The sequence below is a fragment of the Peromyscus leucopus genome, chromosome 13, assembly GCF_004664715.2.
Source record: "Peromyscus leucopus breed LL Stock chromosome 13, UCI_PerLeu_2.1, whole genome shotgun sequence".
Classification (NCBI taxonomy): Eukaryota; Metazoa; Chordata; class Mammalia; order Rodentia; family Cricetidae; genus Peromyscus; species Peromyscus leucopus.
In genome coordinates, this window is record NC_051074.1 from 61,731,258 (window position 1) to 61,751,568 (window position 20,311).

At 41.0% G+C, this 20,311-nt stretch overlaps 1 protein-coding gene across 1 annotated transcript in view; it reads left to right on the plus strand.

The window, feature by feature from the left end:
- Positions 1–20,311, plus strand: part of Tmeff2 (transmembrane protein with EGF like and two follistatin like domains 2) — a 262,558-nt gene that overhangs the window by 199,529 nt on the left and 42,718 nt on the right. The window contains exons 6-7 of the mRNA XM_028886531.2: positions 14,345–14,493; positions 15,195–15,254. Coding sequence (XP_028742364.1) covers positions 14,345–14,493; positions 15,195–15,254 — 209 coding nt within the window. The remainder of the gene's footprint in view (positions 1–14,344; positions 14,494–15,194; positions 15,255–20,311) is intronic.

Consider the following 20,311-nt stretch of genomic DNA (forward strand, 5'->3'; position numbering starts at 1 on the left):
TTTTGGGTGCATGTGATGAGCTGGGGACTGTTTCTTGATGAATTCTGTAGCTTATAGAATTGGGATTTTTAACCCAGTCTAGATAATGATTCACTAAGCATATTTTAGGTGCCAATAATGGGCTGAGGCCCTAATTACAAGATCTATAGTCATGTGTTTTTACTAAATTGTAAAGACAGGAGAACAAGCATGCTGGGGATTAAATTACCAAGTCTGCAGATGGTCTGGAGTGAGCATCCTGAAACAGTAGTGGGCAGCCTGGAACAGTAATGAGCAGCCTGGAACAGTAGTGAGCAACCTGGAACAGTAGTGAGCAGCCTGGAACAGTAGTGAGCAGCCTGGAACAGTAGTGAGCAGCCTGGAACAGTAGTGGGCAACCTAGAACAGTAGTGAGCAGCCTGGAACAGTAGTGGGCAGCCTGGAACAGTAGTGGGCAGCCTGAAACAGTAGTGAGGAGCCTGGAACAGTAGTGGGCAGCCTGGAACAGTAGTGAGGAGCCTGGAACAGTAGTGAGCAGCCTGGAACAGTAGTGAGCAGCCTGGAACAGTAGCATCAGAAAGGAATCAGTCCAGAAGATGAAGAATGTCCGGGCCTGGCAAGTTAGGAAACTTCTGCAGTCCACAGATTGAGTGAGCATCAGGATGGTGTTATAAATTCACACCCAGAACGCCCTTGGACGTCTTCACATGTGGGATGATTACTATGTGCTAGGCCCTGTGCCGGGGACTGGAGAAGGGAGAAGAAGGCTCGATTCATTTAACAGAGGCTTCAGCAGAGAAACATCAGCAAAGGTGTCCAGGACCTCAGAAGACCGGGATGGGCAGAATCAGCAGAAATTGTTGGTGTTGTGTCTGTGAAGAAAGGAAGTGTAGTGTTTTAAAGACCGCCATAGGTACACCTTGTGGTATCCTGAGGCCACACAGCTAGAAAGTGAAGCTTCACATCTGCAAGGTCTATTAAGAGTATGGCCCAAGGTCTCCAGGCCCCTAATAGAATATTTACAATGTCATTTCCAAGAGGCAACATGAAGTAAGAATTTCAGAAGAGAAATATGTTTTGGCTTTTAGACACTAAATCAGTGAGCACAGATCAACAGGTGGAAGAGAATGAGAAGCACTGTTACAGGGACCTCCAGTTGGAGAAAGGGATTCAGAAGCCCCTTATCCCAAGGCTTCAGGGAATCTATGGAAAGATTTACACCATTGTTACTCTAGTTCTAGCCTCCAATCCTCTGTGAAGCCTTTCACTATCCTCCAGACATAACTACGACCCCTCAGAGATCTCACAATATAGTCTTCACGCCTACAAGGCCCAGCACTGATGACACTGTTTTATGTTGTGATCTCTGTTGCCAACTGGGATCACCAAAGCCATCTTCGTAATCCTCATTTTTAGATCAAGACAGTGATTGATATAAAACAAAAGCTCAAAATCAATTATGGACCTGCACTAAACTAAGTGAAAATGTGTGTTCCCTAGTGGAGGAAAAGGATGGCAATAAAAGTTGCAGACCCCCAAAGACCTCCAACGAGAGGCCTTGCGTGAGTGTGCAGGAAGGAGGCATTTGTGGAGCCTCCCCTCTGCTTACATATGTGTACCTGTATATATGTGAGTGTGTGTGTCTGTGTAGATGTGTAGGTGTGCAGGTGTGCAAGTGCGTGTTGATCCTTGCCCTTCACCTGGTTTGAGACAGGGTCCCTTATGACTTACCATTACATATACCAGCCTAGCTGGTGAATAAGCTAGGGATTGTCCCTTCTCTGCCTCCCATCTTGCTACTACATCCCCAAGATGATACCCAACCCCTATCCTTCCTTTTCTTACCTTTTAAAGCCTAATAATTAAGGGGGGGGGAGGCTCGGGCCAAATGTTCATGCATTTCTACTTAAAGGCCTTCATCTCTGGGATTTGGGAACAGCTTACAACTATTCCTGGCTGAAAGCATAGGCACACCCTCACTTCAGACTCATTTCAGAGCAATCAGACCTCACCGGTAAGACAGCGGGAAGTTCAGGACAAATGGCGGCGGCGGCGGGGTTGAGCTTGCAAACTAAAATGCCGCCATGTGTTCTTGAGCACAAACACCGAAAGAAGAGACAGGGGGAGACAGATTTGAGCCTTTCATATGATAAACACTGCTTGAAAGTCATTTCGTGGAGACATAATTTCAATCTTAAACAGTTCTTTACAGAGACATTCCCGTATTCCACTGGAATCCCTCCATGCATACGTTTCTTCTACAAACTTTGTTTAAACTTTAGAAACACACCTAGTTCAAAATCAGTGCAAAAAAAAAAAAGTACCAAGATTGATAATTCAACCAGCAGAAAAATGTCAAAGCTAACATTTTTTTTTCTTGTGAATTATTAGATATTTGGAGCATTTCAGAAATAACCCACCTCTGTGCATTCACAGCTGGATTTAACAAATCTAAACCTCCCGCCTATTTCCTTTTGATCGTTTCTTGTTGTTTTTGTTTGTTTTGCCTTTGTTGAGACAGAGTCTCACTCTGCAACCCTGGCTGTCCTGGAACCTGCTGAGTAGACCAGGATGGCCTGGAACTCACAGAGATCCACCTGCCTCTGCCCACCCTGGGATTGAAAGGGTGTGCCACCGTGCCCACTTTCATATTCTCTTAAGAATACAGCATTACAAATAAAGCTCAGCCGTCTTTACTGCCTTAATCACGTTTTGTACCTTCCCTTTCCAGATTTGGAGTGCAGTGCCCTATGGATATTTTAACACACTTTTTTGTTATTCTTGTGATCATGTGTTATAATATATATTGGATGCGTTATAAAATATATAAGGTTTTATTTACTTATTTTTATATTTAGAGTGTTTCCCCTCCATGTATGTCTGTGTGCCGTGTGCCTACCTGGTGCCCACGGAGACCAGAAAAGGGGAACCAAAGCACCTGAGACTGGAGTTATAGATGGTTGTGAGCAGCCACGTGGGTTGTGGGAATCAAACTCAGATCTTCTGGATGAGCAGCCAGCATTCTTAACATCTGAGCCATCTCTACACTCCCTCAATATTATTTTTAAAGGAACTTGCATCAAACTGACCTCCAAATTCATAAGGAAAAGTTGAAGAAGGTGATCATAAAAGAAAGCCACTTGATATGGGCACTGATTGTGCAATTAGTTAATGCCAGCATAATTTAATCAAGGCTCAATTATATAAGCATAAGCTTTGTGACTAACAGAAAATAACAGGCACAAAAACACTGAGAATCGATTCAATGAGGATTCATGACAAGGAGATTCCAATGCTATCTGACATTCCTATCTTAAAACTTTTTCAGTAGCTATTTGTACTGAACCATTCATTTTACACACATATGCGTGTCCACACACCAAGCATGCTCATTCACTGCTTATCCCTGATTTTGCTCACAGCTGAGGAATAAAAAAAAAAAAACTACATAGGCTTCTTTTTGCTTTGTCTTTGTTTTTATTTAAGTGCTGGAGATAGAATCCTTGGTCTTACATGTGCAAAGCATGTATCTTACCACTGAACCACAACCAACCCTCTTTGACCTTTGTCTGAGGCAGGGTCTCAATAAGTTATTTGTATTCTTTCTATAGATTAGACAGAATGTATTGAACTCATAATCTTCATGCCTCAGTCTCCCAAGTACCTTAGATAATAGCCTGCATCGCTAGGTTTGTAAGTCAGCTATAGCCAAGCCTAATGGCCCAAGTTTACAGTCTTAAGACGTCAATATGTTAGAGCACTTGCTCTTCCAGAGGACCAGGGTTTGATTCCCAGAACCTACATAGCAGCTGACAGCTGCCTGTAAATCTAGTTCCAGGGGATTTGATGCCCCCTTCTGGCACCACAGGCACCGGGTATGTACACAGTGCACAGACATTGACGAGAAACACTTATACAAGTAAAATAAATACATCTAAAAAGGAAAAAGTAGTTGTGTCATCAGATGAGACTATACTGCTCTTCCTCTGAAGAAAACAATCATGGCTCTTCTTTTTTTTTTTTTTTTTTTTTTTGGTTTTTCGAGACAGGGTTTCTCTGTGTAGCTTTGCGCCTTTCCTGGAACTCACTTGGTAGCCCAGGCTGGCCTCGAACTCACAGAGATCCACCTGCCTCTGCCTCCCGAGTGCTGGGATTAAAGGCGTGCGCCACCACCGCCCGGCTATGGCTCTTCTTATAAGGAAAGAAACAGCAATTCAGCAGAGCGGTGGGCAGCACTTGAAGCAATATAATGGACAATATTTTCAAACTAACAACTTTAGCACAATGCAGAACTGCAATTCTACAATTCGTGTACTGTTTCTTATCCCTCATGGATGAAATCTGAGGGCAGGATATGAATATGTAGCTTCCTGGAAACCTAGGCTGTGATGAAGTCCATATACATGTACTCCTGAGATCCTTTTTACTCAGGTGGAAACATGCCAGAAAGCTGCCTTGCAAATACTAACAAGAAACACAGTACTGGATGAAGTGCATGGGGCAACCCCAGAACTCTGTCTGAAGATGTCACTCAACGTGATCTTAACATGAGGGAGTAAGTGGAGATCTTAGTCTATCACATTATTAAAATTTAATGCAATTTTTGATAATCCAAATTCCTGGACTATTCATGCATTCTGCCTCTGTGTACATAAAAACCATCTAGGCAGAGTGGCCACACTTTTGGTGACCACAGTCATCCTTGGTCATGACCCATCCAGGCAGAGCAGCTACATTCCCGGTGACCACAGTCACCTCTGATTACTGAGTGTTTTCTAGCTTAATGGGTGAGAGCATGCACACGATGCTAATGAAGCGTTTTGCTCCAAGATATTTTTAAAAATGTACATGAGGAAGAGGAATTGTTTACTTTGATTATTTTAAGATGTAAATGCAGCTGCTTCAAAGTAGAAAAATAATAATCTAGAAGAGGGGTGTAACTGTGATCCATGACAACAGATCAAGAGTTAACTTTTGCTTTCGCTCTTCTTCATGGAGGAGGAGGGTGGGGGAACACTTCCTGAGCATTGCCATTAATTAAGTACCAGTTGCCACTGGGTTTTGCTTCAGCCTTCTTCCAAGAGTCATGCTGGGTGTACAATAAATGATTCTTACATAGTTAGGATTTTTTTTTTCTGACATTGCTATTATAATAGAACTTGGTTTGTCCTTGTCACCATAGCAAAGACATAGGGGAAAAGGCCTTCTTGTATCACGTGCCCAGATCCTCTCTGAGCTTGCCTGTCCCTCTTAGTTTCCAATTTTGATTACAATCTGGGACAGTAAAGAAAGCAGGGGAGAGTAGATCAGGAGGACATTGTGGTCATATTTGTTCCTTAATACAGCACTCTGCTGTGCCTTAAGTAGCAGCCCTCTAAGCCTATCGATCCTCCCCTTTCTTCTATATAACAAATGCATCACTGCCCAGCTTTCCGTCCCCGTCCTGCTGAATCACAGTGCCATGTAGTTAGTGGCTCTGCCTTGTAGTCTGTTGTGGTCTAGCTATCATTACCCTTTGGAAGCACAGCTTTGATCATAATGACCTCCTCCTCACCCTGTGCTTGGAAAGCTTTCAGGACTCACCCTGGCCCAGAAGATGAAGGCCACTCCTCGGATTCAATTTAAGCTCCCTTTCAATCTGTCCAGGTTGTTGTGATCGCCTTTCAATGGAAAGAGTTCGTTCCCATCTAGTCATCGTCCTCCAGCACATGGAGCAGTCACCCGGTACATGCTTCCCCATATCATTCTGTCCACCACGTTTCCCCCATCTAAGTGCTACCGATATCTTCCTACACATTTCATTTTCCACCCTTTCCTTCCCATCTTGGGAAGACTCAGGAGGCAGAGGTTAGAACAAGGAGCCAGACACAGGGGACTATCGTAGCCCCTTCCGGACCGTTTCCTCTTCTTTCTCGGCAGTTGATCTTGGTCTACTTGGTGAATTGGTTCTGCTGAGTGCTCCACGACGTTTTTGAATCGCCTGTCTCTGTCACTTAACAGCACACCACGGTATCTGGAGAATGTGCCGTATGGAGAGAAGTTGTTAAAAGTGTGTCGCTGAATAGTTTGCACTAAACAACACTAAACCCTCTATGATGGGATGAAGGAGAAAAAAAAAGGAGAATGGAACCAGCTGTAGCTAAGATTTCTCAGTGGGGTGATCCACACGGTATCAGACTGGAAAGCCTGAGGCTCTGGCTCCAAATGCTGCTTGGGGAGCCCTAGCCTAGTCCTCTGCTTCAGAGTGGCTCACAGTGAATCTTATACACGCTGACTTTGGGAGATGCCTTGGGTAGCCGTGGGGGGGGGGAGAGAGATGGCTCAGCAGTTAAGAGCACTGGTTGCTCTTCCAGAGGACCCAGGTTCAATTCCCAGCACCCACACAGCAGCTCACAACTGTCTGTAACTACAGTTTCAGGGGATCCAACCCCCTTTTCTCTGGTCTCAGTACATACCAAGCATACATGTGATGCCCAGATATACATTCAGGTGTAGCCAGAAGATTTCTTGGGTCCCACCAAGCTCCCACAGTCCTACGACCCACTTATAAGATAATCACTCAGAGTGCAAAGGATGACCGGACTGCAACTGACATCTCCAGAGAGGCTACCTAGTGAAGAGGACCCTAAGAAAGACACAGAGATCGCCCAACGACAGAGCAATGGATGAGATCTACATGAGCAACCTGGGGGTGAGGGGGGTAATAGAGGGCAAGGGTCGGGGAAAGAGAGCTTAGGGGAACGGGAGGTCCCAGCTGGATCGGGAACAGAGTGGGAGAACAAGGAAAGAAATACCATGATAAATGAAGACATCATGAGAATAGGAAGAAGCAGAGTGCTAGAGAGGTCCCTAGAAACCCACAAAGATACCTCCACAATAGACTACTGGCAATGGTCGAGAGAGAGCCTGAGCTGACCTACTCTGGTGATTGGATGGCCAAATACCCTAACTGTCATGCTAGATCTCTCATCCAGTGACTGATGGAGCAGATGCAGAGATCCATGGCCAGGCCCCAAGTGGAGCTCCGGGAGTCCAATCGGTGAGACAGAGGTGGGATTGTATGAGCGAGAGATGTTAAGACCATGATTGGAAAAAGCACAGGGACAAATAGCCAAACTAGTAGAAACTCATGAACTGTGAACCAATGGCTGAGGAGCCCCCATGGAACTAGACCAGGACCTCTGGATAAGTGAGACAGTTGATTAGCTTGAACTATTTAGGAGCCCCCCAGGCAGTGTGACCTGGACCTGTCCTTGGTGCATGAGCCAGCTTTTTGGAACCTAGGGCCTATGCTGAGACACTTTGCTCAGCTTTGATGCAGGGAGGAGGGGACTGGACCTGCCTCAACTGAATCTACCAGGCTGGGCTGACTCCGCTGGGGAGACCTTGCCTTGGAGGAGGTGGGAATGGGGGAGGGTGCATTGGCGGGGGTCGGGGGGTCGGGTGGGCTGGAGGGTGGGAGGAGGGAGGACAGGGAAATCCATGGCAGATATGTAAAATGACTAGAAAATCTCTTATGTAAAATAAAAAGAAATCACTCAGCGGCTTAATATTGTTTATAGCTGCTTGGCCATTTGCTCAGGCTTAATACTATCTCTTACACTTAAATGAACCCATAATTCTCATTTATGTTTAGTCACATGGCTTGGTACCATTTCTCAGCTCTGCCTTGCCATCTTGCTTCCTCTGTGTCTGGCTGGCAACTCCTGACTCAGCCTTCCTCTTCCCAGCATTCACCTTGTCTGCTTATCCCGCCTATACTTCCTGCCTGGCTGCTGGCCAATCAGCGACTTATTAAATCAGTGTACAAAAGCATTATCCCACAGCATTGAGGCAAAATACCCATGTACGTAAAATACATTTTTTTTAATTTAAATTAAAAATGTGCCTTACCACCCTTGTGAAATTCCAGTGCATCCTGGATAATGTTTACAGAGGTGGATATTTCTCCCTTCTCCTAGCTTTTAAACTAAAAGGACCGCCACGTCCATAAAAGAAAAACCTCCTGAGTAGCCCTGTGACAAGCCCGACCAGCTCTGCTCTCAGTTGACATGTTCCTGCCCTTCATATAGAAAGTTTAATTTTCTAGGACATTTTCACATTTCTTTCCTCATTTTTTTCCTTTCACAATTCAGAGTCATTCCTGCACTGAAGTTTCTTTACAGATAAAATACTTATAATCGAGTTCCATCAAAAGGAAAAAAGAAATGAGAGTTAATGAGTAAATGGGTTTAAAGCATCACAAGAGTCTCGAATGAGAGGTGCATGCTGTTTTACTGTTATTAACGTAATGCAGCCATCCATTACAGCCAGTGCAGAGAGAGGCTCCGGCCTCATTTACTGGCCAGGCCACAGAGAGGGTCTGTTCACGGCCCTGGAGACGGACAGCCTCTAGGGAAACAAACCGCAAGGCCCCAAACAACCTAGAGAGGCAGCCTCACGACCTGCTATGCGACTGGGCGCTTTGAAATGGACTAGGGATGTTAGACAGTCAAAATATGGCATGGACACTGAGCCGAGGACCTTGAGGGAGGCAGCGTGTCAGCCATGTTTAATAGATGAAACAAAATCTAGTGAAATTAGAAGGCAGCCACAAACCAGACACATGAATAAGTAATCTGGGAGCTGGCAGGGTTGCTTCCTCACGCTTAGGCAGATGACAGGCATTCCTAAACACACGGAAAAGACCGTTTAACTCGGTGTAGATCACCCTCACGGTGGTCATTTCCATGCAGCAGGGAACTAAATTAATGTCAAACCTCCCAAAACAGTCATGAGTTGCTTATATACATTTGAGTATACATTTATAACCAAAGGTATGCCAATTGTCTCGGGTACCCCCTTTTATTTCCCGTGCTTTGGGCTTTTTAGAGCATCATGTGGTCTTCTATAGCTGTTTGCTTCCTGATAATTCAAGGGAGCTAAGGTTTTTAGTTGGTGTTAATTGTATCTGAAGCAGTTTTGAGGGGGGAATCTTCTACTTAAAGACCCCTGAAATTATTGTTTTCAAGTTAGGCTGGCTCTTTTTCTTTGTAGCTTAGAAGAAAAGAGATCTCTGTAATCGCAGTGTCAAAATGTCAAAAGACTGAGATGCCCTGAAAAAAGGAAGAAAAAGAAAGAAGAGAAAACAAAACAAAACAAAAAAACCTTAAAGGCATGCTGCAGACCTCAACCCTACAAATCCTTGGCTTGCATAAAATGCTAGTGACATGCTGTAATTAACTAGTTACTCCTCTCAGAATGAATAATAATGCAATTATTTGCCAAAAGCAGTGAAGAGGAATAGTTTCTGTTTTTAAAAATGAGTGCCTTTCATTTCTATATAAGAAAAAGAACCGGATTCATTTGCATAAGCTGCTCAAGCCAGTGACCTGCAACTTCACTGTTCCCTTATATGATAATCCTGCCACCTTCTTACCGGAGCCTTATGTATTTTCCAGTCATCCGAACTAGCAATAGACTGCCAAACTGCTACAGTGTTCACATTATATCAGTACCAGATATACCCAAATATCACAAACTGTAAGCAGTGCTAGGCTGGATAAAGTATCTCCTGTCACAAGTGAACATTTGTGTCACTGAGGCCATGAAGGATTCATACTGTATTTTCTTTGTGGAAAGACAAATGAGGAGGGTGGGGGCCTAAGTTCTTGAAGACCCTTTTCGGTGGCTCCATGTGGGTCACACAGCACGGATCAGTACAGCTTCATTAAATGATCACTACTAGTTAGCCTTTCTGAGTTCTGTCCAATAAACGTTCTGAAAACAGAGGTAGTAGAGACAGACCAGAAAAGACCGGGTGATTCGTGGTTGCTTACACTAATTTCCTGCAGGTTCCTCTCCTAAGCTGGTTGCAGTGGTGCCTTACGAGCGGTAGGCTAGGGTTTGTATGAACGTGCAGCCAGCCCCACATTCCTTTGCTGGTCACCTGCCTTGGTCTCATTTCCTCTCCAGTTTCCAGCCCTTTTAATTTAGCACATCTCTGAATTTAGTGTCAAGACACAATGACTGTACTCTTGAATTCCTTCCAAGTCCATCTAGCCATTCCCCCTGTAATTCATTCAACAAGTTTTTTTTTTAATTGAAGATTTGCTCTAATGCACTGTGCTGCATACCAGAAATTCAAAGACAAATAGGATATCTTGGTCCTGAAGAGGTTAAAGAAGAGTATAAATATAAAATAAAAATAAAGAACAGTAGTGAGGCAGTGAATGCTACCATGAGGTGGATATGAGCCTCCTGTGAATGGAGTCATCGTTGTTAAGGCTGAAAACCATACTACACCACGCATATAAATTTGCAAATTTCTCCTTTAAAATTTTTGAAGAAGAAACTCAGGAAAGATTGGTAAAGCACTCCAACTTTATACACACACACACACACACACACACACACACACACACACACACACTTCAGTTGACTCCAGTGACCTGTATGTTTTCAGATGGTTGTGTGAACTGTTTAGATTTAGTCAAATTTATTCACAGCATTTTGAATCTATACCATTCTGACTAACTGATGCTTTGAAGTAGTAAGATTAATTCAGTGACCACAGGATTAGTTATTTATTCTGATACCCGGCAGCGTTAGTTCACGATATCTCAAAAGTGTCATTCAACAATATGTGCCAATATTCCAAGGAGTGTGGCTCTTGTTTGGTAAGACAGAGATTAAAAGTCAATATAAACTCAAAACAGTGTAATAAGTAACCCAGGAGTAGACACTGCATTTTTTTTTAAATCCAACTCATGCAAAGTATCTCTTCTATCAGTAATGACATGAATGTGCATCTGTCTTAGTTTTCCTTGAACTTCAATTTACAGAATGGTGCAGCCTCTGGCGTCAGGCTGCCTAGATGCAAAATCGTGCACTCCTGCTTATAATCTATGCGGCTTCCTCCAGACTCAATTTTCTTACCTATTAGATGGAGATAGTAGCAGTGGTTACCTTCCTTTGAGAGTATAAAATAGTTACTTCATTCATTTCATTTGTTTATCAACATGTAGCTATTGAAAGCTGAGTATACCTAAAATGCTTAGCAAAACGAATATAATTCAGTCATTACCAAAGAAGAATGTTCTGGAAATTCAGACTAAGGTCTTAGGACCCTGCCTGTTGTTGTAATTTATAAGGCTAACAGATGTAAATGTACAAAATACAGGAAGTAATAATGTTAGAATCAGAGTTCAATGAGCTAATGGAAACAGGCAAAGTGGATCCTTGTACAATCTGCTCACAGTTTTCTTTCTCCTCATATTACAGTTTTCAAGCTGCTTTAGCATGCCTTTGTGGCATCTCCCACTAAATAAATGATAAAAGACTGGGAAAGCAGCTCATTGGGCGAAGTTCTCACCTCCCATGTACCAAGCTCTTGATTCAGTCACCAACACCACATAAAATAGGATATGGTGGTAGAAACCTGTAATTCCACACTTGAAAAGTGGAGACCAGAGAATCAGAGAAGTTTAAGGTCATGGCTATACAGTGAGATCCAGGCTATCCTGGACTCCCCAAGACTCTATCTCAGAGAAGGAGGGAGGGAGGGAGAGAAGGAGAATTGTTCTTCATAGAATTCCAGTTTCAGTCCATTCTGAGATTAAGAAGATAGAAGTTCAAAAGTATTTGCTTGTATATTAATATTTGATAGTTTGGAGAGTAGTGGAGGACACTGGGAAAGACCAATATGGCGAATGCTTTCAGGAGGCTTATATCCCAGAGATTTAATGGAAGCTGCATCTATCTCACTTTCACGGAAAGAAGTCTCACCTCCTTCTGCGATGGGAATGAAACGACCATGTATGTACTTTTCCTTACCCATTCCCTGAAATGATTTACTTGGGGTAGTAAGGAAGCAAACCTTCAAGGAGGCTGTGACAGAACCATGGCAGGAGTAGACCAAAGTCCAATGAGTCATATAGGGTGCGTGTGGGGACTGACGTATGGGAAAGGGGATCCTGTGAACTGCCTGGAACGGTGGTCAATGAGGCACTGTGGAAACACTGAGCCTAGTCGATTCAACTCGAGTGAATTGCTTTTTCTCTCTACAGGTCTCATCTCATCATTCATGAGGTCTCATCTCATCATGTTATATGATATTCAGTATGGGTTTCGGAGATTTTAATTATGTTTGTCCAATTATAGACATGTGCACTCCCGAATTTCTCTGGATTTCGTTTGTAAGCTGGTGAAGCTCTGGATACCTCAGTTGCTATTTCAATAGATAGGCAGCAATGTGCCATTGCATCCATTCTGCTTGTGTGGGATCTTCATAAGACTCCGAGACATCCTGAACAGTAGTTAAAACCTAAGCCACCTTAAAAGCACAAGGGACTGTCTTTACACAGTGAGGCAAGTTGGCCTCACTGCTCCAATTTTTTTTTTTAAGCCCAGTGGCTAAGGCAAGCCTGATCTACAGGGCTATTTCTCCAGGGCCATTCTGAGGGGCACACCTCTCTGTGAACTCAGTCAGCACCTGACCTCAGATGTTCAGCAGCAATGCTGGGCTCCTTCCCACCACAGCTGAAGGAGAAATTGCCACCCTCGGGGATTAAGGATCTAGACAGTTGCCACCTGTCCTCACTTTTATTTCTGAAGTAGATGAATATAAAACTAATCAAGTGCTACTAGGGAAATTCTTCCACACATGAAAATATATATTTTAAGCATACTAGTACATTTCCTGCCCACAGTTTTAGCAGTAGTCTAGGTATTTCTGACACAGATGGTCTAAAGACTGCATTCTGAAACTAGCTGGTGTGTAGACAAGCCCTCGCCACACTGCATTGATCAGTCAGTATTCTCAGACCGGGAATCAGTTGGGTGCCAGAGTTACTACTTAAGAATACAGAATTCGGGGCTTCTAGGCACTACCTCAGCTTCCACAGGGCATAGGAATCTGCTTATCAATCTAGGCTTTTAAAAGTTCTGTGGGCAATTCTAATTTTCAGGATGCAGTATTAAAGGAAGAGGGCCAGGCCTCCACACCTCAAGCAGCATATGCGTGTCCTGTACCTTACTAGATTCCTGGTTTTATGTACTGTCTGGTGTCTTGGCCTGTGTAATAACTGCATGAATGAAGCAATGAATGTTAACAGCCAGTATGCAACGGAGTTTTATTATTATTTGTGTGTGTGTGTGCATGCACACTCTCACACGCCAGCGCGTGCATAGTATGCATACGTGTAATGTATTCAGAAGTGATTCACAACTTCAAGAAGAACATATAGAATAAAGAATACAAATGTAAATAATCTTTCAATTTTTATTCTGTAGAAATAGTAGGTTTGCACACACCAAAAATGCAATATGCTAATTGGTTGGATTTAGTGCTTTTTCATGAGTACGGGTGTTTTTCCAAATGGATGCATGTGCAACTACATCCATACAGCAGTTGCCAAGGCCAGGAGAGGATGTCAGGTCCCCCGAAGCAGGAATTACCCATGTTTGTGAGTCAGCATGTGGGTGCTGAGCCCTCTGAAAGAGCAGCCAGCGCTCTTAACCAAAATGTGATACTCCAAAGAAGAACGTAGACTGTAAAACAGAATTGAGAGAACACTTAAAAATAATTTTATAAGGTTTGTTTCACAATATTTAATTGTAGTTTATGTGACCTAATTAATTCTCCTTAATTCACCAAATGTTTCTCTAGTCTTTAGAAGAAAAATATTAAAGCCATGAGCGGCAACCAATTTGAATTTGTCACTTTATTATGTAAAATACGAGCCAAAAGTAGAAACTGTATACCTTGGGAAGGAATCTTGGGATATGCTGAAAGAAGCCTGAGAACCCCGTGCGATCTCGTGTAAATTCTTTTTCTAGGGTATGAGTGTTTTGGAGAGGCTACCCACACCTGCCGCTTTTCTAAGGGCTTTTGTGGCTCTCCAAAAGGCTAAGGACCACTGAAGCTTCTCGTTTGGTATATTTCATGCATAGTCTCCTTTGTGCTGGAGAAACATCTCTACTGATGGCATTCCAAAGAATGCACTTGATTGCCTTCTGTCTTACTGGCCTCTGGGACATTTTTTTGAGCTCTTCTCAACCGTTTAGCCGTTCCACGAAAGAAGGCACAGGAGTGTGTTTCAGTCACTTCCAAAGCAGTTCTGCTACAGTACCCTATTTGAATTCTTCACATAGCCTTGTGAGATTTATGTACGTTTATTTTTGATTCACTACTAGGTCCTCTGGATTATATACTACTAGTTCTGTGTTGCATTTTCATCCCAGAAAACTGGCAGAACTTCTCTGGAAGAGCACAACTCGAAATTCTGTTGCATTTTGCTCAGCTACCTCTCTCCCATTTGTATTTTACTTACACTGTGGTGATATCACTGTTGACGCCCCACATTTTATTTCTCTCTTCCTTTAGGTGTGTATGCAACATTGACTGTTCTCAAACCAACTTCAACCCCCTCTGTGCTTCTGATGGGAAATCTTATGATAATGCATGTCAAATCAAAGAAGCGTCATGTCAGAAACAGGAGAAAATTGAAGTCATGTCTCTGGGTCGATGTCAAGGTAATGTTCGTAGCAAAATTTCATCTCAAAGAATGTTTTTAGTCTCTGTGCAGAAATGAAAAGTGAAGATAGCTCCTTATTAGGCAGCTATTTCATTTCCGAAAGACAGTTCTGATTCACAATGGATTGCGTAGTCAACTGTAGATTTGTGTTGATTATAGGTGTTGGAGGGCCCATCAGCAACAGTGCATGTCTTTTCCAATCTAACAAGAGTGTATTGTCACAGGAGCCAGTGTTCAGAAGACCACAGCCATCCTCCTGACAGAGGCTAAAGAGAAAGTCTGGTCAAGAATTTAAGAATTGATTAGAAACATTGGAATTAAAAGCAATCACTCTTTCATGTATTGATATATTAAGTACCTCCCTAAAAGCTGAACATAGAATACTCTGTTTTGTTGTTCAGAAGAAATAGTGTAGGGAGCTTGGACTGGTTTTTCTGTTATTGAATGTATCTCAGTTACAGTTCTGAACCTTATTGTCCCAAACTTCAGAAAGCAGAGACCATTCTGTTATTCACACAAACATAGATGTGCATTGAAAGTCTGCCTTTGTATAGAGTGCTCAAAACTATAATTGAGCTGTTGTTGTTGAGGAAAATAACAAACCTTACCTGCAATAAAGAAATGAAGGTATTGTTGGAAGAGTAAATTTGATAGATACCTAGGAAATGGTTAACTGACTTTTATTATTATTTTTAATAGATAATACAACTACAACCACTAAATCTGAAGATGGGCATTATGCAAGAACAGATTATGCAGGTACGTAAAATTTTCTACTAGTAAAATGAGAGCCTTTGTGTGAGAGTCTTGAGCATGACTGTTTGCCATCTGTCTTGACCTGGGCCTTCCTTGATCTTCTTTCTTAGTTCAAGCTTTTAACAGGCAAGAAGAAATTCATATTGAAGCAAATAAGACACACTTTTTTTTCCATAGTTAAAGCAATTGTCAAAGATGTCAGTAAGATATAATTAACTTGTTTTGACAGTGCAAATGGTACAAATGACAAAACATTTATCAAATTAATGGGCATCAATGGAAATTAATGCAAGGTTTGGCAGTATATTGTAATAAATGCAAATATTCTTGTTTGAATTTTCATAAAAGTCAACAGTAGAAAGCTTGCTGGTCTCTGAGAAGACAGTAACAAAAGAGAACTAACTGCAAGTGCTACCACAAAGGACTTCTGTCTGCATGCAAAGTTCAAATGGATGCATAATTTATCTTTTAAAGTAACTAGCATGTTTCATTTATTTAGATTCTAGAATGCAGTTTCTCAGACATGCAAAGTTATAATCAATTTCATGTGAAAACATAAATCTTATTTAGTAACTCTGGAACTTACTTTGAGTAGCAAAAAAAAAAAAAAAAAAAAAAAAAAACTACCTAATTTAGTTTTCCTACAGTGAGAAATGATTGTTGGGGATGCAATTGGCATTTTAGCAGATGCTTATAATTTATGGAAATTTAAGGTAAAATGATAAAAATGAAATTATTGAGCTTTATAAAAGTATTCAAGGGATATTTATTTATTTAATTTTTGCTGTTTTGAGACAGAGTGTCTCTATGTGACTCTGGCTGTTCTGAAACTCACAAAGATCTGCCTGCTTCTGCCTCCTGAGTGCTAGGGTTAAAGGTGTGCCTTACAATGCCCATTGCAAGGGATTTTTATACAGAAGTTTTTGTTTAACTACTAAACATTTGTAGTTTCTAACCAGTGTTATAACTAATATTCAGACAAAAACAGTTGCTTCTTATCCTTCAAAATATGTACTACCATTCATTCTTCTTATTTCATCATTCCATTTCACTTCGTGATAATTATCATTATACATAGAAAAATTCCTGGTGATTTTTTAATTACTTGTACATATTGGAATGTAGACATAAGAAGAGTTTTTAACTTTTGCATATTTTACTTTAATGTTTTCAACATCCAGAGAAGACTACATATTCTAAAAGCCTGAAACTATCAGTTATTCAGTAGATTAATATTGGTTCTATTATATATGTGTATATCCTAACCATTCCCAAAATATCCACTAGAGATATTAACAGAGTCTCCTTGAGATGAATAGACTAGTGCTCAGTACGTGGAGGGAGTGTTACGATAAATGATTGACCTCCTCCTCGGCACTCTTCTCAGCTCTTGTTCCCATTGTACAGTCTTTATAAATATACATGTTTTATGTAAAATCACCTCTCAGAGAATGGGTTCTGGGACTGGTTCCAGCCCTTTACAAAAACCAAAATCTGAGGATACTATATAGTCTCTTATATAACATGGATGTTTACATATTATCTGTGCACATCTTTTCTATGTCTTAATAATCTCCAGATAATTTATAGTAATTAATATAATGTAAAGTCTGTGAGAATAGTTGTGGTGTTGTATTGCTTAAGGAATAATGATTTTTTTTTAATTCTCTGTTCATATTCTAAAAGATGCAACTACTTCACATGTATTTTTGGTCCACAATGAGTTGAATCTGTGAATACGGAGCTCATGGATCTGGAGGGCCATTTTATTTTACTTTTTCCCAATTGTAATTTCTAATGTGTGAAATTTCACACAAATGCAGGTAGAATACAGTCATGAATCTTCGTGTAATTGTCTTTAAAAACCAGCAACATCAAGTCATGACTACATTCCAATTCTCATTCTCTCTCTCTCCCCTTCCATAATAGGTTCAAGAAAATGCCAGAAATCACAACTGAACTCATAATTTAGCACACATATAAAAAACAATTTCTTTTTTAAAAAATCACAGTACTATAGTCATCTTTTAAATACATATATTCTCTTATAGTATACAGAATTCATCAAAATTACTTGAAAAATAGCACATTTTGGGGAAACATTTTGCAGGACAAGTGTTCCCAAAAGTGTACTACCCAGATATACTGATCCATAGAAACTTATTAAAAGTAATAAAATATGATAGTGAAAATGAATATCTGAGACTATATATGCTTTAAGATTTAAATAGAACCAAATATGAATATTATATTTATTATAAACAACTATTTTATGGTATTATTAGCTGCTGCTACTACCTGTACTTATAATAACTTTATACCTCCTGTGAAAACTGATTTGTTTGAAAAAAATCTTCAAAAATTTTGCATGCTATGACTGTCTTCTTCTTTAAACCACCCACAATTGGACTTATAAGAAAATCAAGTCTTTCCCTGAGGATTTTCTTCCTCAACAAGGAACCCTTGAGGTCTGCCAGCATCCTGTGCAATGCCTACGAATGTACACACCTGTGCCAGCCAATACCCATGTAAAGCCTGCCAACCTCACCATCACTCACATTGCATGTAACAATTCAACTTCAAAGAGAGCAGAGGGTTGGATTTCTACCCCACACACTTGATTTCAGACAGTTAACCTATGCTGTTAATTACCACTGTTTTTAGTTCATTTTGTTTTTTATTTTTAATATTATTTTTATCCTATCTCTTATTTGAAAGTGTTGATGCATTTAAAAACTGTATTTTGAACGAATCATCCACCATTGCCTCCCTCCTCCCAACTTCACATCCTCCATTTGTTCTTGTCGTTAATAACCCCTTGAGTCCAGCTGTTGACAGTGGCAGAGGAAGGGAGAGTAATGCTCCTTGGGGACAAGGCCTCATCTTCCCATGCCCCCCCCCAGTGATGGCCCCACACCTAAGCACATATGGGCTGCACAAATTGTTTTCCATCTTAATGTTACCTCTTTAATGGACACGGAAAGCAAAGAGAATGTTGCCAAGCGAAAATGGTCAGGCCACTCAACATGCTCCAGATATTTCTAGGTTGACAACAGATTAACCTATTAAATCTCAAAGAAAATCTTGTAAGATAAAGTGTGTGATATTTGAGGGCCAGCAAGCTGGCTGATCAGGTAAAGGCACTTGCTGCCAACTCTAATGATCTGAGTTTGGTCCCCAGGACCCCTCAGGTGGCAAGATAACCCAGCTCCTTCATGTTTCCCTCTAACTTCAGTCTGCACGCTGGTGCTGGGGCACAAATGTGCACACAAAATAAAGAAAAAAATGAAAAAATTTTAAAGATTATGTTTAAACATTTCCAAGCTTCCCGTAGGATTGTTCATTTTCCCAAGTTTTAGAATATAGACTTTGGGAAATATAAAAGACTCAAATGGAGAGTCGGTGTGTTATTGTCCTGGTAATTTATATTTCACATGTTTTTAAACTCTCCAAAGAGGGAAAACAGGAACTGTGTGACTCACAAGCCTAGAGGTTTGCTCTGTGCTCACAATTAATTTGATGTCACAGCAGCTTCCCTTGCTAAATAAACGTCCCCGGGCTCTCCCAGCAGAAGGAAGTAGCAACTGTAGCTCACTCATTTTTCCAGATGTGACATTAGTACTGTAAGCTAAGAAGCCTTTACCAATCCCCTCTCATTTGTAAGCTACTTTAAAGGCTGTCAATACAGGAACATTCACTTCTAACTACAAAAATGGCTATCTTTTTTAAAGAAGTCCTAACTCTCAAAATAAATTTGTTAACCTCCTCTGTAATAACATCTAAAAGAAAGACTTCTGCCAAGACCAGTGGAAACTGAATTAAAATTATGGATTTTAAAAAAACTAAGAATAATATCTAAAACAAAAGTAACATGTGCAAGAGGCTAGAATGTCTCTACTGTGCACAGAGATATGAATTCATGATCCGCATGGGCACAAAACTTTAGCTAGCACCAGAAAACTGGAAAAATTTCCAGTGTATCCCACACAGAATTTTTCTCTGTTTAGGTTGTCTGCAATCACCTTGCTATCTTCTCTCTTTACTCATAATACCCAAGGCATTGTTGAGTCTTGAATCAAAAGCTTGGCATCTCTGTGTTCCAGGCACAGTGACAAGTCCCTGTCCTAGAAGCTGGACAGGCCAACTGACATCATTCTCCTCCATCAGCCTAGGTCTGTCTTTTCATAACAGAGTCAGAGACACAGGTCTTTTTCTATCACAAACCTAGGATTTTCTGGCCTTTCCATATGCAAATAGTAAACTTCCCTTGTGAATATTGAATATATGTGTGTATGTATATATTTGTCCTCATCAAGTCATGTTCTTAAAGGAAAGTGAATTTAAAACCTGTGCACCTCTGTGTCTAATGAATGTCCATGTCTGTGTCTCCTGGTGGATTCCTCTCTGGCTAAGAGCCTGGTCAAGCTTCAGAAAACATGGCTACACATTCTTTTCCCAGTGTACTTAATTTTATAGCTTGGTTAGATGTTCAAAAAGACATAAATTTCAACTACTTTACTTTTTATCATCTAGAAAATAAAACGTATTTTATTTTATGGCATCCTATGCCAGTTTCCAAAAAGGATTTGCAGTGTTTTTATAATTAAACTACAGTCAATGAGGGTGTTTAAACAGAGATTGAAAACATAAAAAGCAGAACTGTTAGGGAAAAGAAATACATCCCGAGCATGGCTATTACAGTTATACCACTTAGCCCTACGCTTCCTTGAAATCTGTACAGGAAAGGAATTATGGTTGAGTCTGTTTATTCCAGAAACCTACCCCAAGTCTTCTGTGCAGCAGTGCTGGCCAAGGCTCCATGAAGGCTGCTCATCGGCCTCAGTCCTGAACAGGGGAACCAGGATCTTCACTGTCTGATAAAAATGGATTAAAAATAATTCCAGAGAACAAAGAGAAAGTTTACTTTGCTAAATCATATAGGAAATATTCAGCACAGACCTTTTTATGAACCATCACTAGAAAACATAAATGGATAGAATCTTCAACAGTGATATTTACAAAATATCCCAAGTGGCTTTCTGTATGGCTGAGGATTTTCA